The 26,648-nt window shown below is 47.7% G+C and overlaps 1 protein-coding gene across 3 annotated transcripts in view; it reads left to right on the plus strand.

The window, feature by feature from the left end:
- The first annotated feature begins 405 nt into the window (after positions 1-405).
- Positions 406-26,648, plus strand: part of Tsen2 (tRNA splicing endonuclease subunit 2) — a 41,814-nt gene continuing 15,571 nt past the window's right edge. For 2 of the 3 annotated variants that reach the window (XR_007592929.1, XM_050148632.1), the window contains exons 1-6: positions 520-985; positions 5,062-5,270; positions 7,665-7,746; positions 12,586-12,622; positions 20,181-20,667; positions 21,494-21,571. Coding sequence is in view for 2 of the 3 variants with exons in the window: in XM_050148632.1 (XP_050004589.1) it covers positions 5,082-5,270; positions 7,665-7,746; positions 12,586-12,622; positions 20,181-20,667; positions 21,494-21,571 (873 nt within the window). In the remaining variant the exon portion in view is untranslated. The other variant, XM_050148633.1, reaches the window with a different exon arrangement.

A 26,648-nucleotide genomic window follows, 5' to 3' on the forward strand; every position in this document is an offset into this window, starting at 1 on the left:
ACATCATCTTGAGGAGGTCAAGGGCAGTATTTGGGGGGCAGGTCACTTCACATCTCATCTGTAAAAACTGATCTTGTGTTAGACCAGTAAGGCGGCGAGCATCTTTAATTCCAGCACTGGGGAAACACAAGATGCAACTCCTTGAGTTCAAGAACAGCCTGGGCTACACTGTGAGTTGCAGGCAAACCAAAGCTATACCGTGATATTTATGTAGCCTCAAGTGAGAAAAAAAAAAAAGCGGATTTGGGGGGATTACTGTGAAGATCAAAGCGGGATGTACGTCCCCCGTAACCCTCCTCCATTAGATCCAGCGAGGTGGGGGTGGGACGGAACGAACCAGCTGCTATACTGTGCGCAGGCGCGCTGCTCTAGGACGCGGTGGGTCGGCTCTGCGGCTGCGCAAACGACTGTTTTTTTTCTTTCTTTCTTTTGCGGCCTCATTGCTTGACGGCTGTAGCACCGCCCCCCCAGGTTGCCCGGGTAACGGTGGGCGCGCGTGGTCGCGGAAGGTAAGGCTGACTGGAGGCCGGGCTGTCCCATGTGTCCCCGTGCCGAGAGTGTAAGCGTCCTCGGGCGCGAGTGGGGTGGGGGCTGACTGCCACTCAGGCGCCCATGGGCACAGCGTCCTGCGGGCAGCAGAGCACTCTGCTTGGCTGACAGGTGCCGGCTGCCCCTGACCCAAGCTGGTGTGCCTTGGCCCTCAGCGCGGGAGCTGTGTGTGCAGTGAGGAACACAGACGCAAAAGGGTTTTCAAATGATGAGGCGCCCTCGAGGGCCGAGGATGGGGCTGAGCTGGCAGCGTGTTTCTGTGCCCGGCACCGGCTCAGATCGAGCGTGCTGGCCCACCTGTAATCCCAACGTTTGAGAGGTGGAGGCAAGGGATCAGCTGTTTTTAAGGCCATCCTCAGCCACGTGTCAAGTGTGAAGTCAGTCAGGGCTACGTGTGGCCTCGTCTCGAAAAGAAATAACTGATAAGAGATCACGGGTGAGTTTGTCATAGGGAGGCTTGTTTGGCAACTGCTCCAAGAGTGTTGGAAAACTAAATGCGTCTTCATTGCTAGTGCTTGGATTGACATTTTGGAGCATCTAAAAGGGGTCAGGCTGACCAGTGGGTGTGATGTTCATGGTTTTAACCCCAGTACTGGAAGGCTGAGGCAGAGAGATCATAATGAGTTTAAAGCTAGCCAAAACTACATGGCAGCACCGAAACTTGTAAATGTAAGTTAGGCTAGCAGATCAGGGAGGGGAAGAATAAAGGACAGGCCTAGCTTTTGGTGGACAGAAATATGCTCTGTGATGCTTTGGCGCCAGGCGTGCCCAGGTTTGGGAAGTGAAGAAGTAACAGGTACACTCAGCCGTGAGTCGCTTTGCTCACCTGTACAGGGGAAAAAGAATAATGCCAAGGCTAGGACTGTGGCTCCTTCCATAGAGAGTTTTCTTTGAATGAGCCAGGCCCTGGGTTCACACTCCAGCACTAGAAAAAAGCAAATTACAGCCTTCCAGTCCTCCACAAGACTGACCTGGTGGTCCTCCCAAGACATTAAATGTGCCTCGGACACATAAGCAATGTTCTTCCACGCCCCGCCTTCCTCTCTGCTTAGGCACCTACTTACTGCTGTTCTTTTGAGACAAGGTGTCACTCTGTAGCCCAGGCTGGCCAGGATCAGAACAGTCCTCCTGTCTCAGTCTGAACACTAGCATTACAGGCATGGACCACCACATCAGGTCTTACCTCTGCGTTCCCTAGTAACAGCACTGAGCAAATGGCTGAGCTCAGCTTCTTTATGGAATAAGGACCGTTCTCCAGTGCCATTTGTGTGTGTGTGGCCCAGTCAGTGTCTGGAACCCTGGACCTGCTGACAATGGCTTCCGTTGTGCCTTCACGTCGGGGTGTTCTGCCGGCATGGCAACAGGAAGAGTTTCTCTCTTTTTTTTTTAAAGCGATTTTTATTTTTATCTGTGTATTTTGCCCACATGTGTGTGCTGTGCACCACATGCAAGAACAGACCAGCCACTTGCAACATAACCTCTGTCGAGAAGCAGAGTGTGGCTTCTGGGTTTGCTTTCACCTTTTTCTGTGCTCTGAAATCCCAGTCCGTGGGGTGGTGCCTCCTACATCCAGGGTTGGCCTTCCCATCTCAGCTCATCTAACCTGGACATGTCTGTCAGACTGACAGTCATCTGGTGCTCTTGGGTGAGCCCTTCAGCTCCCTTCCCATGCAGCAGCCACGGTCATACATGCTGTCAGCAGTATACATGTCATGCACAGAAATGCTCGGGTATGTTCATTGAGAAGCCTAAGAACTTATTTTGCTGTGTTCCGTGTGGGACACTGTCAGTTCTAAGAAGATACATCCTGGTGATTGCTTTCATAGACATATATACACACAGCCGTATATGCTGGCATGGATGCATGTGCTCTGTGACATGCAACACTTGAGTGTTTGTCTTCCTGAGGAGGCAGAAGGGTGGGTCTGATTCCCTGGAACTGGAGTTGCAGGTGGGTGTAAGATACCTGGTGCATGCTAGGAATTGGACCCATGGGTATCTTTGTTGCTCACTTGTTAGTTGGTCTAACTTCCTAGGTCTGTTTCCCTCTTCTTATTGAGGTTTCTGGCATCATGAGACGTTCCCTGCAGCTCTCATCCCATCGTGGCCAAGGCTTGTCATTTCTCTTATTATTTATTATTGTTAGTTTGCAGTGTCTTTCTGTCTTTATGTCTCATCTCTGCACCACAAGCATGCAGTGCCCACAGAGACCAGAAGAGGGCGTTAGGTCCTTGGGACTGGAGTTAAAGATGGCTGTGAGCTGCCATGTGGGTGCTGAGAATGGAACCCGAGTCCTCTAAGAGCAGCCAGTGCTCCTGCCTCATCGTTTCTTTATAATGGTCATGAAATGTTGAAGCCACCCCCTCCTCAGGCTCAACTCTCCCTTGCCTAATAGATGCTAGTTTGAGGTCAGGAACACCCACATCATCGTATTTTGTCCTTTGTGAGGGGTTTTGTATGTGACCTTTAAGCTCCACATAACTTCCTGGTTTAACTCATGTGCAGACCTGACCCTAAACAGCTGCAGGTTTGAATCCCCTGCCCACCTGGTGACAGCATCTCTGTCAACTGGACTATACACATTTGCGTGGACTGTGGTTCAATAATGCTTCCTGCAGTTAGCTATTACCTGGCAGCAGCCCTGTGTTACACCCAACTTGCTTTCGTGTGTGTTCCACACTTGTTTTATCTCCTTGGGTCAGTGTGAGACCCAGAATAGAGAGGTGTTGCCTTCAGCTTCCTGGCTCTGGGCCTGGTTGGTGGCTGTGTGGCATCTCACGCAGACCTAGTCCATAGTGAACAGATACATCGTGTATCTGAGCAGGACCCACAGAGAGGACCTGGGCTCTGGCCCCCACAGCCCCGTGCTTAGCCAACACACCCGTTAGAGGCCTCACTGACGCGAATGTTCCATTGGCTGTGACGTGACATTGCTGGCACTCACTTCATAACCGTTATACCCAGTGTATGGGCAGTGCCAGTATGCCAAGCACTCTCGTAGTTGGCATTTTCTTTGGGCTGCCAACCAGATCCCAAATAAAGACACAGAGACTTACTAATTATTATTGTTGTTGTTTGTTTGTTTGTTTTTCAAGACGGGGTTTCTCTGTAGCTTTGGAGGCTGTCCTGGAACTAGCTCTTGTAGACCAGGCTGGTCTCGAACTCATAGAGATCTGCCTGCCTCTGCCTCCCGAGTGCTGGGATTAAAGGCGTGCACCCCCAACACCCAGAGGGACTTACTAATTATGAAAACTCAGCCTTAGCTTAGGCTTGTCCCTCTAGCTCTTTTAACTTAATTTAACCTGTTTCTATCCCTCTACATTTTACATCAGGGCTTTTGTTTTGTTTTGTTTTGTTTTGTTTTTTGAGACAGGGTTTCTCTGTGGCTTTGGAGCCTGTCCTGGAACTAGCTCTTGTAGACCAGGTTGTCTCTTACATCAGGGCTTTTTATCCTACTTCCCTGCTTCCTCTGTGTCTGTCTGTCTGGCCCCTGGCATCTGTCTCCCTATCATCTCCTATTCTTGCTCCTTAAGCCTAAATTCCTCCTCCTACTTACTCTCGCTGCCCAGAAGTTCCACCTATACCTCCTTATTTGCTATTGGCCATTCATATTTTTATTAGAACAATCAGGAGCCTTAGACAGGCAAGGTAAAACAGCAACACACCTTCACATGGTTAAACAAATAAACCACAGCACACTCTGTGAGCCCTGACTCTGAGGCCGGTTTTCTCTCCCTTTGCAGAGGAGCTAAAGCCCCGAGAGGCTGGGGGAACTTTTGCCCAAGGTTTCACATCTAAGGGGCAGCAGCTTCCTGATTTTGGTGTGTACACTGCAGAAGCTAGCACTAGGTAGATCACAGCGTTCAGAGTTGCTACACACACCCACTGGCATTTGGTGGAACATAATTGGCCCTTAAATCACTCAGATCTCAAATCCCAGCACTTGGGAAGTAGAAGCAGGGGGTCCAGGAGTTCATGGTCATCCTCACCTACATAGTGAGTTCATCAGCCTGCATTACACAAGATCTTGTCTCAATTAAGCAAACAATCAAACAAAAACAAAAAAAACCACTGAGAACTGACCACCCCAGGTCTTACAATGTACCTTAAGGTCGGTCTTTGGAAGATGGAGAGCTAACCAGACTCACTCCACTGAGGATACATTCTTGCTTGGCTTTATCTTCACACACACACTCACACCCATACATCTGATTAGCAGTCCTTGGGGGTCTCTGAATGCCTCTTGATCAAGGAAAGGAAAGTATGTTGTCCTTAAAGACAGGAATCCTCAGGGTGTGAGGTAGGCCTTGGTGCTGCCAGCTTCGCTTAGGTGATGGCCCTAGCTTCTTGGAGGTCTCAGGCTCTGAGATACCCCTGGTTACCCATCTGTGCCGTCATGACCTAGTCACATGGAGTCTTTTAGTTCTGCCTTCCCCCAGAGACCACATAACCGGGTTCTGAGTGTGCTAGCCCTGTTGGTCCGTGGTTACTGTCTGGTTCTCTCTCCTCTAGAGGCCTGTTATCCTTGAAGAATGGCAGAGGCAGTCTTCCGTGCCCCGAAGAGGAAAAGAAGAGTGTATGAGAGTTACGAGTCACCACTGCCCATCCCCTTTGGTGAGGACCAAGGTTCCAGGAAGGAATTCCGAATATTCCGAGCTGAAATGATCAGCAACAACGTGGTGGTGAGGGGCGTGGAGGACATGCAGCAGCTGTACGGGAAGGTGAGCCTGGGGACCCTGGGGACCTCGGCTGTGGGGCTAAGAACTACACGCCTCGCCACAAACCCTCATCCTAGCACCACGTAGGATGAAACCATTTATATTAAAGACAAGCAAGTAATTTACAGAAATGTAATGGGTAAAACTGGAGATCCTCCCCAGTGGATTAGGGCCTGTGGGAAGTTCCCCAAAGTGTCTGCTCTCTTTCTGTCCTGGGGACTTGTTGGATGAGGACAGCCTCTAGTTCTGGTTGGAGGGAGGGCCACTTGTTCTTTCCGGCCACCCAGACAGCTTACACCCGAAATAATCACACAGAAACTGTAATTATTTAAATCACTGCTTGGCCCATTACTCTAACTTCTTATTGGCTAACTCTTACATCTTAGTTTAACCCATCTCCATTAATCTGTGCTTCACCACGAGATTGTGGCCTACCAGCAAAGTTTCAGCAAGTCTATCTCTGGCGGCAGATCCAAGGCATCTCTCTGACTCCGCCCTTCTTTCTCCCAGCATTCAGTCCAGCTTCCCCATCTACCTAAATTCTGCCCTATCAACAGGCTAAGGCAGTTTCTTTATTCGTTAATTGTAGTATGGAGCGCAGGGCCCTTTGTTCCATCCCACCCAGCTAGCGTACACCCGAAATAATCACGCAAAAACTGTATTCATTTAAACACTGCCTGGCCCATTAGCTCTAGCCTCTTATTGGTTAACTCTCACATCTTGATTAACCCATTTCTATTAATGTGTATCTCCACTGTGGCATACTGGCATGAGTCTAACCAGCATCCATCTCAGGCAGGAGAATCATGGCATCTGCCACACTGCCTTCTTCCTCCCAGAATTCTGTTCTGTCTACTCCACCTATCTAAGTCTGCCCTATCGAAAGGCCAAGGCAATTTATTCAACTAATGAAAGAATACAAATACAGAAGGACCTCCTACACCAATTAATGGTAATCATAGCACACAGAGGGGACTCCCACATTACTGGCAGTTATGGACTTCAAGTGGTAGCTGGCTTCCCCCGACCTTCAACCCAGTACACTCCCCATATCTTTTTTTTTTTTTTTTAATCACTGAGGCATTTTAAAATGCAGCCTTATGGAAAGATGGCTCAGCAGTGAAGATTCTTCTTCCAGAGGCCCTAGATCCAATCCACAGCACCAGTCTGGCCTCCAGCAGCCATTTGTAATTCCATCCAGATGATCTAGTGCCCTCTCCTGGCCTCTGAAGACACCAGACACACATAGTATATACATACATCCAGGCAAAACACCCATACACATGAAATTTAAAGGAATGGATTTTTCGTTTGTTTTTGTGTTTTGTTTTGTCTTTGTTTTTATTTTTTGAAACATGGTTTCTCTGTGTAGTTCTGGCCATAGGAACTTGCTCTATAGGCCAGGCTGGCCCTAAACTCATAGAGATCTGCCTGCCTCTGTCTCCCTAGTGCAGGGATTAAAGTAACTAGCAAAAGTAACTTTTTAAGCAGCCCAGATGAGGCGTAGCTGATAGCCAAGAGTTCACCCTCATGAGCATACCTTTCATTCAGTGACATCGTGAACCTATAGAGTGGCTCCCTATCGCCACAGTCCAGTCTTAGTATTTGTGTGTTTGCTTTGGTGCTGGGGATTGGCCCAAGGGTCTTGTATTCCTCCCCTGAGCTGTACCTGCCAGCCCCACTGCAGTCACTCATGCCTGTGACACCAAGCCCTGCTCCCACCCCAGGACAGGACAACCGGTGGGCACCCTGCCTCTCTTCTACCTTCTCTAGAGTTTGCAGTAAGGTCAGTGGGCTCTGGTGCGTTAAGGCCTTGCTGGTCCCTGTCTGCCTTCAGCTCACTGCTGAGACCTTTGTTCACAGTGTGCAAGGTGGAATGAGGATTATCATAGGCCGGGTACGTTTTAATCATCTATTATAATTTTATTTTTTTATGCTTGTTGATAGTCAAAAGCGGGGGAAGTGTGTATTTTGGGGGAATCAGCAGGAAAGGGAAGGATACTTTCAGTCCAGAGTAGGATGTAATCCAAGGAATACTTCCTGCCCCCTCATCCAGTGCACTCCTGGCCACATGTGAGAAGAAGCTGGCTCTGGTGCCTTCAGATGCCAGACACAAGCCAAAATGGTTCCTCATCACATGGGCGAGCTGGTACTGAAATCTGTGGGGCTTGGAGATGATCTATGAGTAAAGTACATGAGGTCCTAAGTTCAGACCCCGGTACCCACGGGAAACACTCAATATTGCTGGCATGCAGACGTGTGCACACGTATACATGAACACCTACATACACCACACACCTCAGAGGTGGGACTGTATGAGCATTAGAGAATCAAGGAAACATGGGGCTGTTGAATAGTCCTAACAACTGAGCATTGACCATGTTTTCTTCTTGGAAGGGTTACTTTGGAAAAGGCATTCTTTCAAGAAGCCGTCCAAACTTCACGATCTCCAATCCTAAGCTGGCTGCCAGATGGAAAGGTAAGGCCTGCAGCTTTTGTTTGACGCTTACATGTCTTCGTGAGATGGTAAGTTCTGGAAGAGAGGCACACTGACAGTGTTCCTGCCTGGAAGATCGCCTACAAGAATTACATCAAAACAGTTCTTGGTTTTGTTTCAGTTTGACTAAGAATGGCTCAGTACTTAGCCCAGGCTGGCCCTGAACTCAGGCTCTCCCATGTACCAGCAGACCAGGCAGAAAGATCCTTCTGATTCTTGGAAATGTGTTTCACATTCCTTGGAATAGTCACAAGTCCTGCTCACACACACTGCCCTGATTTCCATCCTTTGCACCTCAGAAGACAGGGGAAAGTGTTATTCTGGCTTTTTTGTTATGCCTTGCCTGGTAGGATGATGTGTGTATGAAGTTCTGCCTGCCTGTGCTACTGTCAGAATGAGGCTGGGGTTTTATTTGCAGAGGTAGAATTTGCAATAGCCTTGGCATTGTTGAACATGGGGTTGGTTGGTGGTGAGGCAACTTGGTGGATAAAAATGCCTGCCACCCACCCTTATGACCTGAGTTAGTCAGGGTTCTCTAGAGCAACAGAATTGATAGAATGAGTGCGCGCGTGCGTGCGTGCGTGCGTGTGTGTGTGTGTGTGTGTGTGTGTGTGTGTGTGTGTGTGAGTGATTTATTAGTGTGGCTTACAGGCTATGGTCCACTAATCCAACAGTGGCTGTCTGTCTCCTGACAGAAAGTCCAAGAATTCAGTAGTTCAGCCCATGATGCTGATGTCTCGGCCGGGCTTTAGTATACATGGGAATCCGAAGGAAGTGGGCTCCAGGGGAGAGGAACTTGCCGGTGACAGTGGAGGCTAGCAGGTGAAAAGCACGAGCTTCCTTCTTTCATGTCCTCTTAATGTAGGCTGCCACCAGAAGGTGTGGCCCACATTTAGGGTGGGTCTTCCCACCACAAATAATCGAATCATGAAAATTCCCTCACCTGTGTGCCCAGCTGCTTGAGTTTTAGTTAATTCCAAAAGTAGACATCACAGACCCATATGGTGGAAGGAGTCCACACATGAAACGGCATCACAGACCTACACATACGAATAAATGGAGTTTAAAACCCAAAACTAATTAATGTGCATAACTCTTTAATTTACAATTCTTTTCTTCTAATACATTTTCCAAGGCATCCTTATAAATAATACCAGAAGGTTAAGACATAAAAGAATTGCCAGGCATAATAATATTTATCTTTAATCCCAGCACTTGGGAGGCAGAGGCAAGTGGATCTCTGTGAGTTCAAGGCCAACCTGATCTCCATAGTGAGTTCCAGGACAGCCAGGGATACATAGTGAGACCCTGTCTTGAAAAATAAATAAATAAATAAATAGATAGATAGATAGATAGATAGATAGATAGATAGATAGATAGATAGGATTTCTTTAGGGCTAACTTCAGTACAATGGTCCTCAACCTTCCTAATGCTGCAACCCTTTAATCCAATACAGCTCCTCATGTTGTGATGACCCCTGACCATAAAATTATTTTGCTACTTCATAACTGTAATTTTACTACTGTTATGAATCATATTGTTAGTATCTGAGATATATAGGATATCTGACATGTGACCCCCCACAGGGGTCATGCCCCACAGGTTGAGAACTGCTGGTATAGTGGTTCAGACCTATAATCCCAGCAAGTAGGAAGCTGAGACAGGATTACCAGCTAGAGAAAAAAAAACAAGGGGTGGGGTTGTAAGGTGATCCATGTAAGACACTGAGGTATTAGTTCAGCAGCTGCTCACGTCCCAAAAGCCTGACTGTGTGCTGAGTTGGTGAGTCCATGGCAAACCTCTATCACCACAGGTAGAGGTGTGTGTGTTTGTGTGTGTGTATATGCACACACACACGCATGTGCAAACATTCAGCGCTTACAAAGGGAATTTGGCAAAATTATATTTGTGTTCTCCCTGTAACCTAGATTTATCTTAACAATACACTGGAGCAAATAGGAAGAAAAGCCGCACAGACTCTCTGAGGCCCTGTTTGTAATACTTGAAGAACAGAAACAACCCAGTTGAAGGAGAAGGTGTGGATTGCAAGCACTAGTGTGTTCATGTAAAGAAATACATAAGCTGGGCAGTGGTGGTGCACACCTTTAATTCCAGCACTTGGAGGCAGAGGCAGACAGATTTCTGAGTTTGGAGCCAAGCTTGGTCTGCAAAGTGAGTTTCAGGACAGCCGAGGCTGCACAGAGAAACTTGTCTTGACAAACCAAAAAGAGAAAAGAAGAAGAAAAAACAAAACAAAATGTAGATTACAGTAATGTTGAGGGCTTACTGTGATGTTATTAAATGAGAGGGTCAGGCTGTGAGCTGTGGGTGATGCAAAATGGAGGCCTAAGAAGTATGTATTTGGGGGCTAAAGAGATGGCTAAGCCATCAAGAGTACTGACTGCTCCTGCAGAGGACACGGGTTCAGTTCCCAGCTCCCTTATGGCCGCTCACAATCTGCAGCACCAGCCCCAGGGGAGCCAGTGTCCTTTTCTGGCCTCTACATACACACAGTGCACAGGCATTCATGCAGACAAAACACTGATACACATTATTAAACAATTTTTTAACAGCAACCCATACTTAGTATTTTTGAAGATGAAAGAGTTTGAGGAGGTAGATATTATACCTGACTGAAAAATTACACAAGTGCACATGTGTAGTTAGGTTACACATTGTTAGTACAGCTTCTGTGTTTTGTATGCCAGATGAAAAGGAAGGACAAGACCAAGCATGGCTGTGCAGTTCTGTAATCCTAGTATTTGGGAGACTGCGAGGAGGATTGTGAGTTGAAGGCAGCCTAGGCTACCTGCTAATGGACCCTGTCTAAATAAATAAATACTGGAATGAACACATAAGCCAGGCATGGTGAGACACACAGAAATCTCAGCGCTGGAGGCACTGAGACGGGACAATCGCTGTGATTTTGAGGCTCCCGTGTTACATAGCAAGACCCTGTCACTCAGAGGTACAGGATTTGCCTAGTGTGTGAACGTCCTGTATTCTGTACATCACATTGCAAAAGCAGTGTGGTGGAGCCCAGGAGTGAGGCCAGGCATCACAGCTCTGCCTTGGAAAGCTCATCGATACATTGTATATGTGTGAAACTTAAGTATTTCAAAGTAATTCTTCCTTGTAGAAATATTAGGAGCTGGGAAGATGGCTTGGCCATTAAGAGCACTTTTGTTTCCCAGGACCTAAGTTTGGTTCCCGGTCCCAACTGTCTGAGCTCCAGCTCCACGAGATTAGACTCCCTCTTCTAGGAGCTTGCCCCCACCCCCACCCCAAACCTACACACACACACACACACACACACAGTGCACATAAATAAAAATTTTAAAGTCTTAAAGCCAGTCACAGTAGTGCACACCTTTAATCCCAGTACTCTGGAGGCAGAGACAGGATGAACTCTGTGAATTCAAGGCCAGCCTGATCTACATAGAAAGTTCCAGGACAACCAAAGCTACATAATTGACTCTGCCTCAAGATAAATAAATAGATAGATAGATAGATAGATAGATAGATAGATAGATAGATAGATAGATAGATGATAGATAGATAGATACTTCTTTTTTTGTTTTGGGTTTTTTTAGGGAGTGGGGATTAAGGTTGTTTGTCTTTTCGAAACAGGGTTTGCCTATGTAACAACTCTGGGTGTCCTGAAACTCAATTTGTAGATCAGGCTAGCCTTGAACTCACAGAGGTCCTCCTACTTCTGCCTTCCAAGTACCAGGATTAAAGCTGTGTGCCACCACCACCCAACAATTTTTTTTTTTAAACAATCGGCTAGGTATATCCAGTTGGTTATATAACCACGCTGGTGGTACCTCTCTTAGGGAATAGTCACCTGTTGTTCAAGCCTTGTGGAAGAGACTTTGGCCATTTTCTCCTGTCAGAGTGCCTCTGCTTCATAAACTGCCCCAGAATCCATCCCTCCTCCTCAACAGACTCATTGCCTCCTTCCTAAACTGAACAGCCTCCTGCCACGCCTTCTTAACCTGCAGATGAGACTTATCTTGGTGTTCTATTGCTGTGAAGAGATGCCATGACCATAGCAACTCCTATAAAGGAAAGCATTTAAATGCGGCTGTCTTACAGTTCCGAGGTTGGTCCGTTGTCATCATGGCAGGGAGCATGCAGGCAGACATGTTGATGGAGAGGTAGCTAAGAGTTCTACATCCACAGGCAGCAGGAAGAGAGAGAATCTGGGCTTGGAATGGGCTTTTTGAAACCTCGAAGCCAGTGACACACTTTCTGTGCCACACTTCCAAATAGCGCCACTTCCTGGTGACCAAGTAGTACAAATCTGTGAGTCTATGGGGCCTTTCTCATTCAGACCACCACAGTGCTGAATTTGAGAAAGGAGACAACTTTCCTCAAGGCAGATTGAGGGGGTCCCAGGAGTAAAAGCAAGGCTGCTGAATGACTTGAAACACACTTTAGAAGAAAGGGCTGGTCCTACTTGGCACCCAGCAGTAGAGCTGGAGCCCCCAGCCCCATACCCCAAACTTCACCACCATCAAGTGTCTCTGCAGCCCTTCCTGCTAAGCTCATACACAGGGCCCAAGTGTTCTGACGGATGAACGGTCCCCTCACATATCTGTACTTCTGAGCTGGGGCTAAGGCTCTGAGGGCCCATCTGAGCCAGCAGGAGGATGTGGGTGCAGGGGAGGGCGGCCATCAGAACAAGCCGGCTGTGGCCGATACACATCACCATCCAAATGTATGACGGGATCTCGAAATTACCTGTCTTTTTAAAGTGGGTTTTGTTCCCTCTAAGGAAGTCTGTCTGGAACTAATAGAACGTCTTTCTGTTCCAGGTGTGCAGACAGACATGCCTATAATCACCTCAGAGAAGTAAGTGAGGGTGACCTTGGCTCTGGTGGGGCTGGGTTAGTCTGTGTGGCACAACCTGGTGTCTTTGTTTTCTCCTGACAGAGGATAATACTTGAAAACTGAAACTGAGCTTAATGTGGCTCAAATCCCATCTGAAATGTGTTGCTTGTTCAGGTCAGCCTCCCGCTGCCATGTCGAGAATGTGTTATGAAGTCCAGAGACACCGGGACTTGGGTTCTGAGTAGGCCTCCCACCCATGTGGGCAGATGGTCCTGCCTTCTTGCTTGCTCTACACACTGTAGGGCCAGAGGGTTTCACAGAACTCCCCATCAGCCCCTCTTAGACATTCTGGAAGCATTTCCCCTGGCTCCTCAGGCACCCATATGATGCCCATCTAATCCCAGCGTATCCTTGTCCTGCCCATGCATTCATTACCTCTCCTGTTAATTTCTCCCCTGTGGTCCCCTCTACTGCCCGGATGTTGGGTCTACAGCCCTTCTCTCTGTCCCATCTCTCACTTGCTTAGGTTTGGAGTCAGTTCCAGGATATCAAGGCCATACCTGGCATCTCTGTACCCTGGACTTACTGGTCCCTTGATAAGACTGGGCCTAAGTGGTGGCTCATACCTGTAATCTCAGCACTGAGACAGGATTGCTGTGAGTACAAGGCCAGCTTGGTCTACATAGTGAGTTCTAGTCCAGCCTGGACTACAGGGTAAACCCCTCGCTTTGGTCAGGGTTACTATTGCTGTGATAAAACACCATGACCAAGCAGCTTGGGAAGGAAGGGGTTTATTTGGCTTACACTTCCACAATACTGTTCATCATGGAAGGGAATCAGGACAGGAATCCAAACAGGACAGGAACCTGGAGGCAGAGCTGATGCAGAGGCCATGGAGGAGTGCTGCTGACTAACTTGCTCCACATGGCTTTCTCAGCCTGCTTTCTTATAGAACCCAGGACCACCAGCCTAGGGATGGCACCGCTCACAATAGACTGGGCCCTCCCCCATCAATCACTAATTAAGAAAATGTTCTACAGACTTGCCTACAGCCCTGTCTTATGGAGGCATTTTCTTAATTGAGGTTCCCCTCTCTCAGATGATTCTAGCCTGTGTCAAATTGACATTAAAACTAGCCAGCACATCCCTTTCTCATAAAACAAAATAGGGGTCTATTCCTCCCAGCTCTTATTTTTATGCTCTAGTTCAGACCCCAGCCCTTCTGTAGAGCCTCGCAATAGCAGACTCTCACAACCCTGTGCCCTGCTGGCAACAGACTGTCAGGGAGGTATATATTCCCAGGTTAGGCTGGGAGTGGGACTTAGAACTTGGCAGACCTCCCATCCCAAAAGGGCCACAGTACACAGGTCACTGCACTCAAAGCTAGGATTCACAAACAAGACAGCGACTGAAGATCTCTCCTCATCAGTCTTGCTGTGTAGATGACATGAGGTCAGCCTGTCTGAGGAAGTGAGTCCCACCTCCCCCAAGACCACCACTCAGCAGCACTGCAGTGTCTGCAGCATGAGGGCCCAGCAGTGTTTCCTCTTCTCGTGTGTGTTACCTTCGGCTGCCAGCCCAAAGGATTGCAGACGCGGTGATGCAAAACAACAGAACTGGATCTTCAGTTCTAGAAGCCAAACGACCAAAGTGCAGGTTTTGGCAGGGCTACCTCCCTCTGGAGGGCGTGGGAGGGCTTTTCCTGCTAATCTAGGCTTACAATGATCCTGCAGTCCTCAGTCTTCTTGACCAGTCCCTGCTTCCAACAGTGTGTGTGTGTGTGTGTGTATCCTTCCTTCTCTTAAGTACACCGGTCCAGATGACCTCATCCTAGATTGAAAAGATAGACTAATGGACTAGCTTTCTCGTGACTAAATGGGCTCAGCTCCAGAGTGAGAGGCATTGACACACGAGAACAATAAAGCAGCTATTCACGGCACTGATGCTGGGGCATGTTTATGAGAGGTGCTGTGCACGTGATAGACGTCTCTCTGGTCTCCTAAGTCGTCACCCAGCCCATGAAGATCCAATCCCTCAATCCTCTTGATGTCCATGTTCTGCAGGTGAGGAGCTAAACCATAGGAAGTTAAGTTCCTCACTTGGTCACAGAGGTTGGAAGACTGTCACTCAGGGAAGTGACGATCAATTGAAGTAACATCTTGGCATCTGTTTTTGTTTTTGTTTTTCCTGGGTTTCTCTGTATAACTTTGGAATCTGTCCTGGAACTCGCTCTGTAGACCAGGCTGACCTCAAACTCCTAAAAAAATCTGCCTGCTTCTGCCTCCTGAGTGCTGGGATTTGAGTTCAGAATTGGGCCGGGCCTTCCAGAGCCAGCTCTGGAGTGGCCCAGATAATAGATGATCAGGTAGAGGAGGGTGTCTGGCCAGTGGAGAGGCATGATCAGGGCCTGGAGCCTGAGAGGTGTGGGGTTCTTGCCACCTTGAGTGAGTTTGCTTCAAGTTCTAGCTGTCCCCCCTCCCTCTGCCCTTCTCCCGTCTGCTCCCTGACACCTAACTCTTCTCTGTTCTTACCCTCCTCCAGAGGACTTTTTAAGGAGTTCAGCCAATAGGAGGACAGCACTCTGGGACCACATGCCACACACCTAGGCTATCTGCTGTTTGTCTCTTTCATCTCTGGCCTTACTTGGGATTTCTTCCTCACAATCCTGTGGCCACTCATGTTGTAGTATTAGGACATCTGAGATATGACGAGGTGGGAGTGTGGTGGTTGTGGCATGTGGCAGAAGAGGGGAGAAGCAGAGGTGCCATAGGCTAACTCAGACTCAGAAGAGTCAGGTCCAGGGCCACATGTAGGTTTTAATACAGTGTGCACCGAGACAAACTGAGCTGTGTTTTATGCTACCCTGAAGCCCTTGCAGCAAGAAAGCAGATGTGTAACTCCTACCCAAGAAGTGTTGCACACTTCACAAGCCTCCTCTCAGTTCACCCTGTCACAACCCCCTGAGGTGGCACCCTGAGTTTGTAGGTGAGTTCCTGAGTCTGAAAAGGGAGGGTCACACAGCATGCATGAGTCTGTGTGGAGCAAGGGTCTGATGCCACATCTGCCCTGCCCAGGTGGCTGCACAGAGTGGAGCAGAGCCCTGTGTGTTTGCTTACTCTGGCTCTGTGCAAAGGAGGGGATGGCTGGACCTCAGTTAAGTGGCTCTTTCTATGTGTTTTGGTTTTAGGGTTTTACTTTTTTTTCTATGCTTTTGATTTTGTTTTTTCATACCTGAGGTCTTACCTTGTAGCTTAGGCTAGCCTAAAGCATGCAGTCTCCCTGCCTCAGCCTTCTCTTTGCTGGTGTAACACACTGGCACCACTGTGACTAAGTCTCATTTTTAAGTCAAGGAATCTACACTTGCTAGCACAAGAAAACGTCTTTCTAGATCTTTCCAGCTTTTCTGCTATGTGTGTATGTTGGTCACTGGACCACCATGTCCCCTAATGACAAAAGGTTGTATGTAACAAGATCTCTCTGAGGCAGTAGGCTAGTATCCCCAGTTTTGTGGGGGAGGAAATGGAAACAAAAGCTAAGTAATCTACAGTAGTAAATGATGGAGTTCAGGCTAAATCCCAAGCGTGAGATCCTCCATGTTTTATACTGTAATCCTACAGGTTTTAGAGTAGCCTTGCCTGCCATGTTCTGGTCTTTAAATATAAGATTCAGCCCAGCCTGGTGGTGCAGACCTGTAATACCAGCTACTCAAGGAACCAAGGCAGAAGAATTGGCAAGTTCAAGTCCAGCCTGGGCAACTCAGAAAGATCCTGTCTCAAAAAAGGAGGGGGATATGCCCAGTGGTAGATAGTTGCTCTTGCTTGTGGCCCTAAGTCCAATCCCCAGAATAACAATAAACAAATGAGTCAAAGATTCAGTCCCAATGTACAGGGATGTTCTGCTCTGTGGGGTGCCAGCCTCCAGCAGCACAGGGCTGTGAAAAGAACCCACGGAGTCAGCGGCCTAAGCTAAGACTTTTCTATCTGAGGGGGTTGGGGGAAAAGACACACACTCTCTTGATGACTTCCTTCTTTATTCTCTGTTCTCATGTTCTTTCCATGTTCTTTCTCAGTTGTATGTAGCTTATATACCCCAACAAAATTTTTCAGGCAGTATAGGACTGACAACGTGGTTACATCCTATTTTTCAAATAAATTATTATAATGAATAATACTGGTTAAAACATGGTTTTCATGTCTCCTACATGATTAAACATTATGTATTACAGGTGAAAAACATCCCAAGAACCCGCATGCATTCATATCCAAGCAATTTGTTATAAGTTAACTGTGTGGGCAAGCAAGGTGTTCTTCTCAGTTAGGTCTTTTACTGGCAGTTTGCATTTTGTGGTTACAAAGAAAGGGCCAATTACTTTATTACTTAACTTGAAATAATCTTAAAGGATTCACAAACCTAAACTTTCATATATGAAAAAGAATCAACCAGCTCCTCTTTAAATCTTTAGGGTCCATACCCACCCATTAGTAGTTTTCTATCAGGAGACTGAGGGCAGAAATGGGTATAAGGAATTAGTCAGCTAATGATAATTGGGCTGCTTCGTTCTCATTCCCTGACCTTAACAGTTCCACATTCAATTGTGGGCCTTTCTAAAGCTTTTGGTTGTCCTCTTGGGTTTTTTTCACCTCAAAGCTTTCTGGCAAGAACATATTAGTCTAACTTGGTTATCTTCAAAGCTTTCTTTCAGCTGTGATTCACTGTGAAACCGAACACATTGCCCAACATTAAGGTTAAAAGAATTTAAACTAGCTGGGCTACTGGGACTCAGTTGCTAGTCTGTGCAGCTCCTTAGGTGAAACTCACAGGCCCTGGATGTGAAACATAGCCTTGTATTTACTTTTATTCATCAAAGGTCTGTATGGGCTATCATTATTATTATCAGTTTAAACAGTACAGCTTAGGAAGGGGTCATCTTGACAACCCACAGATTAAAATGCCCAGTAGAATGGGATGTTTCCAAGAAATAAACTCACTATATTACAGGCCGTGGAGATCTCCCCACATCCACTCACACTAGATACCAGAGGAATATTGCAGTAACAAGCATGTAAAGGTACAGCAGAAACAAAGGACATTCTAGAGTCTGTAGTCCCGTGACCTTGCCTAAAAGAGATTCACACATCAGAGTTACCTCTTGGTGGGCCAACTATAGGGGAATGTGTTGCAGTAGTGGTATTGGGATATCCTGACTTACTGGGAAGCCAGGATATACTTAGCCCACAATAGGACAGCTCTGGAGGGGTAGAACCACAAAAGATCAGCTCTAGTGGGGTAGAACCGCAAAAGGACAGCCTCTGGCCTCCAGAGCTGCAATAGGACAGCTCAGCCCTGGAGGAAAGATGTCCTGACTATCAGGAAGCCAGGACCTCTGAAGCTGGGGTGAGGTGGGGGATGGTCTCCCCGCAGGATATAATGATCCTGCTCTTCTAGAGAACCACTACAGCTGAAGTCTGCTCTGCTCCCTTACAGAGCGTCCTAGCAGAGCTATCTGCTTCTTCTCTAGCCCAAGATGTTTCTTCTGCTAACACTCTGCTAAAGGGAAGCCCCCTGCAGAAATGTAGCAATCTCTTCTGGCTCCCTCAAAAAGTTGTTACTTTTCTTCTGCTGGCTTTGCTCAGCCCCCTTAAGTAGCGTCCTAGCAAGGATGTTCTGTTGTGCTCCACCTTGCTGATGCCCCCTAGGGAGGTCTCAGCAGGGTTTTTCAGCTCAGTCCCCTAGAGATGTCCCAGCCAGGTTCTTCTGCTTTGTACTAGCAAATGAAGGTCATCACCCAAGACTCTTTTGAAAAAGAGATTTGTTTGGGAAGGAGGCATTCAGGAGAGTGGCTGTCCGCCAGGGCAGCTCTTAACTGAAGGGGTGGAGAGGCTTATGTAGGGCTTCTTAGGGGCAGAGTTTTTCCAGGGAGACGGGATTGGTTACTTTTTCCCTACTCAGAGATTGGTCAGTTTATCTGGTCAGGGGCAGAGATGGCCCTGACTTCATAGCCAAACTGTGTTTCTTGCACTGGTCCTTTTTAGCTTTTTGACTTTAATCTTAGGACCAGGACATATTTCTTTCACTGGCTCTAATTCTAGGGACAAAGTGTGTTTCTTTGACACTAGTTTCAGAGCCAGGACACATGTCTTTAGTTCTGAGTTCAGGGATAAAGATGTTTCTTTCACTGGCTCTGGGTTTAGAGTCAGGGTGCTTAGTGATTGGTTGGTTTCCTGCTCCAGTTGTCCCTTTTACCCTACACCAACACCATAAACTTCTATTGCCACCTGCTGCTCCTCTGACATGGCCACCGGCAGGGATGTATGGTCATCCATGTGTAGGAAGACCAATGTGAACAGCTTGGGGTTCTGATGAGCCAAGGGGAAGCATACACAGGTCTTTCTGGGTGCAAAGACAATTTGCCTGCTGGATCATATGAGGCACGACAGTTCCTGCACCCTGATATATCTAGGCATCTGAACACAGGTGTAATAAGGAGAGGAATGAAATTACATGTGTCTTCTTGGTCGAGGGCAGAGCCATGGATGTTGGCTGCTGTGGTCAGCCTTCTGCTGGTCTTTGGTTGGCAGCAGGTTCTGATGTCACAGGAACGCAGACCAGCAATGTCCTGATACAACACTGTTGTCTTCACCATAGTCTTTGTACCTTGGTGAGTGCTCAGCCCTCGGAGTGTATAAATTTAATATGTTACTATACTCTCAAGATTCTTATGGGGAATTTATAATTAGTGGTGGCTAATCTTGAATATCAGCTTGACACATGGGAAGAGGAAACCTCAGTTGGTGGCTTCTGTCAGAATAGTCTACAGGGCATTTTCTCAACTGATGGAGGAGGGTCTAGACCACAGTGGGTGGTGCCATCCCTATGCAGGTGGGCCTGAGCTGTATAGGAAAGCTAGCTGACCCCGAGCTAGAGAGTGAGCTGCTGGTAAACAAAGTTGCTGCACAGCCTTTCCTTCCATTCCTGCCTCCGGGTCCTGCCTGGAGCTCCTGCCCCAGCTTCCTCATGGAGCCTGTAAGCTCTAAGGTGAAATAAACCCCATCCTCCCCAAGTTGCCTTTGGTCAAAGTGTTTCAACAGAAAGCAAAGTCGAGCCATATATAAGGCAAATCATTTCTTTCCCTATCCAATGATGTTCTTGGGTGCTGTGAAAAACATTGATTCAAATTCACGTTCCAGTGCTATAAACGAAGGGCCTATACTATGAAAGGGGTGCCTTAAGGAACAATGTGATAACCAAGATTAAAAATAAGTCAAAATGGATCCCAGTAAAAGGTGGTATTTTCTCTGCCTTATTTACCAGCGTCTCTTGGTTTTAAATTATATAAATTTTCACACTTTGTTAAATGGGGGTTAATTCTGTTAAAGTAAGCAAATGATATCAAAGGGCCAGTGATCCATGCTTGTGGCTGGACAGTTAGAAGTGGGAGAATGTGAAGGAGGCAAGCTCTGCCTGTAATCCACCGTTCAGGAAAACTCAGCGTCTTCCCAGGCCATCTTGTAGGCTTCTTGGTCATTTTGTTGTCTTAGAGTTGAGACGGGTGTGTTATTGCCGGTGTTTCTGTTGGCAGGTATCAGCGTCGAGTGGAATGGGCCATGGACTTCATGCGTAGACAGGGCCAGGATGAGAGCACTCTGCAGAAGATCCTTAGAGACTACACAGAACCACTTGAGCCTCCTTGCAGAAAGGGGAAAGAAGAGGCCCCACAGCGTGATCCACTCAACTCCGAGGCCAGCTCCTCCCTGGAAGGCAGAGTGGGAAAGGACAAACTCTCTGTGACCACTGGAGATGCTGGACCATCAGAGGGTGAGGGTCTCAGCACACGCTCGGACTGTCCACAGGGGCCTGGCCATGCCACACTCACTGTGGCATGTCCGTCCAGCCTTAATGGACATGTGATAGAGGACACCACGGTTCTGCCCCAGGTCCCCTGCCAGGATGGCATTTGGCCTGATGACAGCAGCCAGGTGGCAGGAGAGCAAAGGGCTGCTCACGAGTATGTGCTCGTTGAGGAAGAGCCGTGTGATGTCCAGGAGGAGGAGGCCTCAGATGACAAGGTATGTAGAACAAAGTACCATGCTCCCTCTGAGCGTCAGTGACCATCGGCCAGTCTGAGGACGCTGCTGTCGGTCTTGGCTTTGTAAAGAGAGAGTCCGCATCCGTTTCAGCTCTCACTTTGCTCTCTGTCACTGTTAGTCCCTCACTGACACAGACTCGGCTGTGACTGGATGCGGATAGGAAGGGTATAGCAGTGGGGTCAGTGCTACCCACTGTTGCAGCGTCCCCCAGGACTTTGGGGACATGTCCCCTGGAGATACAAGACTGTCCGTCATTCCTCCACAGCCACCTGCTGCTGGCCAGCAGATGTCTGCCCACTGGGTGCCCTTCACTCACTACTGGGCAGGCCTGCTGTCGCTCTGGGCCTGTATGGTGCTGCTGAGGCCAACACTGAAGCCCAGCCCCTGTTGCACGGCAATTGTGCGGACAGTTTCCACTAAATTCAAATTTTAAACAAAATTTTTTACAACTAAGTTAAAACAAGTAATTCTCTGTGTCTTGTTTGGGAGAAGAAACACAGTGTAATTGCCTGATCTCGGGTACAGCTAAGAGGATGAAGATTTTGACATCTAAGAACAGGTACACAGCTTGGGCGCGGGAGACACTGTTCAGCTGTGGAGTTGTCACATCTACAGGGACAATCCATGGGATAGTGTTAGCAGCAGAAAAACCAGACCCTCCTTTTCCACGAAGGTTGTTTTACACAGCAGTGTGTCAGCATTGAGTGTATAAAGTGTTTGTTTGTGGATTCAGTCTTCGTGACAGGTGGTGCTCACCTGTGTGCAGGTGGTTGATTCTCTTCCTTTCTTCCTTCCTTCCTTGTAGTTGCTTCAAAGAAAGAGACTGGTGTGCCGGAGAAACCCATACAGGATCTTTGAGTACCTGCAACTCAGCCTAGAAGAGGTATGTATGCATTTCGCTGTCTCAGCCCTGGGTGAGTCTCGCACTGTGCGCTGTGCACCTGAACCCTCCTCAGAGAGTGGTTCTGCATAGAATGCTGAATGTTGAAACACCTGCCTGGATGCTGGTCCTCAGCCTCTTCCCTTGGCTCTGAGAGTGTGTTGGAGTTTGGCTATAGCTCACAGAAATCACTGAAATGGCGTGTGAGAGCCCCGGGTTCAAACCCTCAGCCAGAAAAGAATAGGAGAATTGAACATTTAAGGGGTTTATATGAAACCTCCCTCTCCTCCCTTATCTCTCTTCTCCCCCTCTTTTTCCTCCTCCTCATTCTTCCTTTTTTTAAGATAGCTTATTGCTACATAGTCCAGGCTAGCCTAAATTCACAGCCCTCCTGCCTTGGGCGTCCTAGGATTTGGGTATGTACCACCACACCCAACTTGAGTTCTTTTCTCATCAAGGTTTGGGAATATTGTCGGGATGTTCTGTTCTGTTCTGTTCTGTTCTGTTTGTTTGTTTGTTTCATGGCATAACTCTGGCTGTCCAAGCACTCATTATATAGACAGTTGGCCTCAAACACACAGATTTCCTGAGTGCTGGGATTGAAGGTGTGCATTCATGCCCAGCTAATTTTCATCAGCTTTTTAAAAATTCATCTTTATTAAGATCTAATTAGAATACCTGTTCTTTCACTTGAAGTGTGTAACTCAGGCTGGCAACAAAGGTCATTGACCAAGTACCTGCCTGGATCAATCCCCAGTACTGAAAAAAATAAATAAATAAAAATACACCTTCTACCTGGTGTGGCCACATGTACCTGTGGTCCTAGTTGAGAGACTGAAGATGGGTGATCATTTGAGCCCAGAAATTTAAAGTCATACTCTTTCAAAATAAAAAAAAAAAGTGAGAGAGAATTAGAGTTTTTTAAATTGCAGAACCTACTGTTTTAAATATGCTGTGTGAATCTGATCACGTACTTCCTGCTGAGTGAGTTGGTTCTAGGCATTTCCATCTGCAGAATCACTTAGCGTGCTTCCCTCACTGAATCAGCTACGTTCTGAAGTGTCCTCCAAAAAATGACCTCACACTGCCCCTCTGATGTCTTCCTCTAGCTGTGATCCCATGCGGTTGAAACCCTCCCTTCTTGCTCCCATTCCTCTGCACACAGCTGTCTTTCCGCTGTGGGAGGCAGTGGGCCCTTCCCTTCTCCGCGGCTAGGGACAGACATGTGGGTCTCCGTCCCCTGGACTGTGCTTCTCTTCCTTGCAGGAAGGCCAGTGATAGAGCTCTGAGTGGGGAGGCTGTTGGGGACATCACCTTATCTTTTATTTTTTCCCCTGAGGCTGATGGTATACCTTGAAACTCAGTAGCCACTGGCCTCATGTGACTGTTTCAGTTTAAACTAATTAAACTTGAATAAGTTCAAACTTCCATTATCTAGTTGCCCCGGCCACATCCCTTTGTACCAACAGGCGCGTGTGACCTCTGTGCTGGATGCTGCGGAGAACATTTTTAGTTTCCTGGACAGGGGAGGCCGGGACAAAAACAAAATGAGCCAGCATCACACTCCATTGATTTGAGTAGCTACAATTCCACACAGAAATTTGTGATCACTTTTATTACTATTAAAATACTGATCCTAACTGTAAAATTACTTTCACCACAACCTTTTGATTGTTGGGGTTTTGTTTGTTGCATTTTTGAGACAGGGTTTCTATGTGTGATCCTAGCTGTCCTGAAACTCACTCTGTAGACCAGGCTGGCCTTGAACTCACAGAGCCTGTCTCTGCCTCCCTAGTGCATGCGACACCACCGCCCGGCCTGAATGACTTTTTTGAGAGCTCGGATTTTCCTCCTTTGCCATATTTAAAGCCAGCTTCACAGTATATGCATGGCCTTAATATATTCCCCTGAGTGGCACTGAGGGTCTGCTTGGTTCAGACCATGCTTGTGGACCAGCAGGAAAAAGAGAAGATCAGCTCTCCTTGGTGTTGGTTCTTAAACTTCTTTTGGAATCATGAGAATCGTGAGAAAGTGCTGCTGCTGCTGCTGCTGCTGCTGCTGCTGCTGCTGCTGTTGCTGCTGCTGGGGCCAAACCAGGCTTTCGTGTAAGCTGGGCAAGAGGAGGCACTGACCTACCCCAGCCCAAGAACAAAACAGTTGAAACAACAAACTTCTTTGTAGCTGGAAGTAAAAGACATGAGGTTAGAATAATTAAAAGTTTAAGAAAGAAAAGATTGGCCCAAAGAGACTAAAGCAGACCACCTGTATGTAGACGGGAAATCAGTATTCAGTGAAAATCTCATTTCCTGTCAGTGAAGAAAAGACAATGGATCCGCAATGTTGGGCAGCTCCTTAACCATGTGGAAAGAGACCCACGATCCTGCCTCCTAGTGTATGCCAGATACAGCTCAGAGCAGTTAAAGAAGGAGGTGCCAGGCATGGTGGCACATGCCTGTAGTCTTGCTTGGGAAGTGGAGGCAAAAGGATCAGGAGTTGGGCTGGAGAGATGGCTCAGAGGTTAAGAGCACTGGCTGCTCTTCCAGAGGTCCTGAGTTCAATTCCCAGCAACCACATGGTGGCTCACAACCATCTTGTAATGAGATCTGGCGCCCTCTTCTGGCGTGCGGGCATATATCGAGGCAGAATGTTGTATACATAATAAATAAATAAATCTTTAAAAAAAAAAGGATCAGGAGTTGAAGGCCAGCTGTTTCACATAGATTTGGGTTTGGTTTTTTACTTAAAAATTTAAGCTAGCGTACAAAGTATGCTTCATTATGTTCATACATGTGTCGATATGTTTTATTTCCGTTCTCATCTCATTGCCCCTCACTCCTTTACCCCGCCCTTTGTCCCCTTACTGCCCTCAGAGAAACACCCCTGCTCTCACCTGATCCCATTACCTTCTTTTCTTTCCTGTCCACCCCTGGAAGATCTTAGCTTCTCACTCCGGCATCCTTTCTCGTGTTCTGCTAACACATGCAAATGTAGATACAGAGTCTACATTTGATTGGGGTGGGGGCTGCAGAATTTGGCCTTCTGAGGCAGGCTGATCTCGCTTCACACAGTAATCTCCATTTTCCTGCAAATGTATCGTTTCACTTTTCTTTCTGGTCGAATGAAATCCCTTTGTTCGTGTGTACCATGATTTCTCTATCCTTTGCACACAGTAACCATCCTTAGGTGGTGAGAGCCTCCTTGTAAACCCTGTGACTGGCTGTTGGGAAAAGGGAAGCTGGCGGGGCCTTGGGGGGTGACGCCAGCAGGGGTGTGTCCCTCCCATTGTGGTCATTTCCGGAAGACCTCCTGTGTGGCGGCCAGGGCAGGGTAGGTGCTGGAGATGTGAGCAGGAAAAATACTTCATCCTCCCTGTTCTTCTGGGGATCTGCAGTTGGGCCGGGGAAGGGAGCTCCTGTGCAGCACCTGCCCCGTCTCACCTGCACCATCCGCTCCAGATACGGGGTTGCACTGTGCTTGTTCCATTTCATGGAAGAGGGAACATCCACAGGGGTGCTCATTGGCCCATGATTATGTGGGCTCAGCTCCAGGACTCAAGAGGAAGTCACACATAATGAGAACAATGGAATAGTGTGTGTGCTGGTCTCAGTGTCTCTGCTAAGGATCTATTTGTATTATCTCGAGTCCTCATATAGCCCTAGATCCTATTGTGAGCTCTCTGATGGGGAAGAAACTGAACCTCAGGTTGGTTAAGTTCCTTGCTCAAGATCAGTACTTGGACCTCAGCCCTCTGACTCTACAGCCTGAACTCTGAAGCATTTGCTGGGAACTGCCAGTGATAAATGGCAATAAGTAAGATGACGGTGATTGGGATCACACCTCCGTGGCCCGGAGATGACGGTGATTGGGATCACACCTCCGTGGCCCGGAGATGACGGTGATTGGGATCACACCTCCGTGGCCCGGAGATGACGGTGATTGGGATCATACCTCCGTGGCACGGCATTTGCTTAGCATGCCTGCAGCCCCGGGTTTGCTCCCACTGTGTTAAAGATAGAAGTGAACTAATAAACAAAGATAAATGGTTCTGAGCAAGGTAGCCCACACCTTTAATCCCAGCACTGGGAGGCAGAAGCAGAGGGATATCTGTGAATTCCAGGTCAGCTTGGTATATATATCAAGTTCCAGGGCAGACAGGGATACACAGTGAAACCCTGTCTCAAACACAGAAAAGGTAAGGAGGGAGAAAATGCCGACCTCATCAACATAGCACACAAGAGGTTTTCGGATGGTAACATTCCGGGATGTTTCCCTGAGAAGGTCACAGTGAAAGTCAGATGAGATCTAGCATGTGTCAGGTGCCTGTCCTGGAAGGCATGCAGCGATGAGCACATCTCTCACTGGGATGGTGCATCCTGGGTGGACTTGGCCCCAGTTTAGCTTCTGATTCTCTCTGTTGGCCTGGCACAAAATGACAGGTTCGTTCATTTGTTTGTTTGTTTGTTTGTCTTTCCTCTTAATTTAAAAATGAGCTCCAGCAAAATTTGGTTTGACAGTAGCTTGTAGAAGGGTGTGGCTTGCTAAGGGAAAGCTTAAGGAAGGGGCAGGTCTTTCAGATGGGCTCCCTTCTGCTTGCTGAGCTTAACAATTCTCTTTGAGTTCATGTTCAGTATCAGATATCACATTAACAACGCAAATGCTAGGCCCTTGCGCACGTCCTTCCTGGCCGCAGTTCCTGACTCTTTGGTAGCCCACATTCCCTCCCCCACAGCAAGTCCTCTTCTCTCTAAATTATTGACGCCATCATAAATTAAGAATTCACAGTGACTGCATCACCTGAGAGGCTTTTGCCTGTCCCTCTGCTGGACTCTGACAGCTGTAACACAGATAGCGTCTTCCACAGCCGGCGTCTTCCCTGTCGGGCTCTTGAACCATGCTCATGGCTAACTACCACTTGGCTGAGCTGATTCTGTGTTCTCTCTCTCTCTCTCTCTCTCTCTCTCTCTCTCTCTCTCTCTCTCTCTCTCTCTCTCTTATGTCTTCCATTAAGGAGTCATGTGATCATTGAGCCAGGCTGTGGGCCCTGACCTGAGTAGCCCTATGATGGGAAAACTGTCACCAG

This window comes from Alexandromys fortis, unplaced genomic scaffold (genome assembly GCF_014885135.2).
Source record: "Alexandromys fortis isolate MF-2015 unplaced genomic scaffold, M_Fortis_MF-2015_v1.1 scaffold_59, whole genome shotgun sequence".
Lineage (NCBI taxonomy): Eukaryota > Metazoa > Chordata > Mammalia > Rodentia > Cricetidae > Alexandromys > Alexandromys fortis.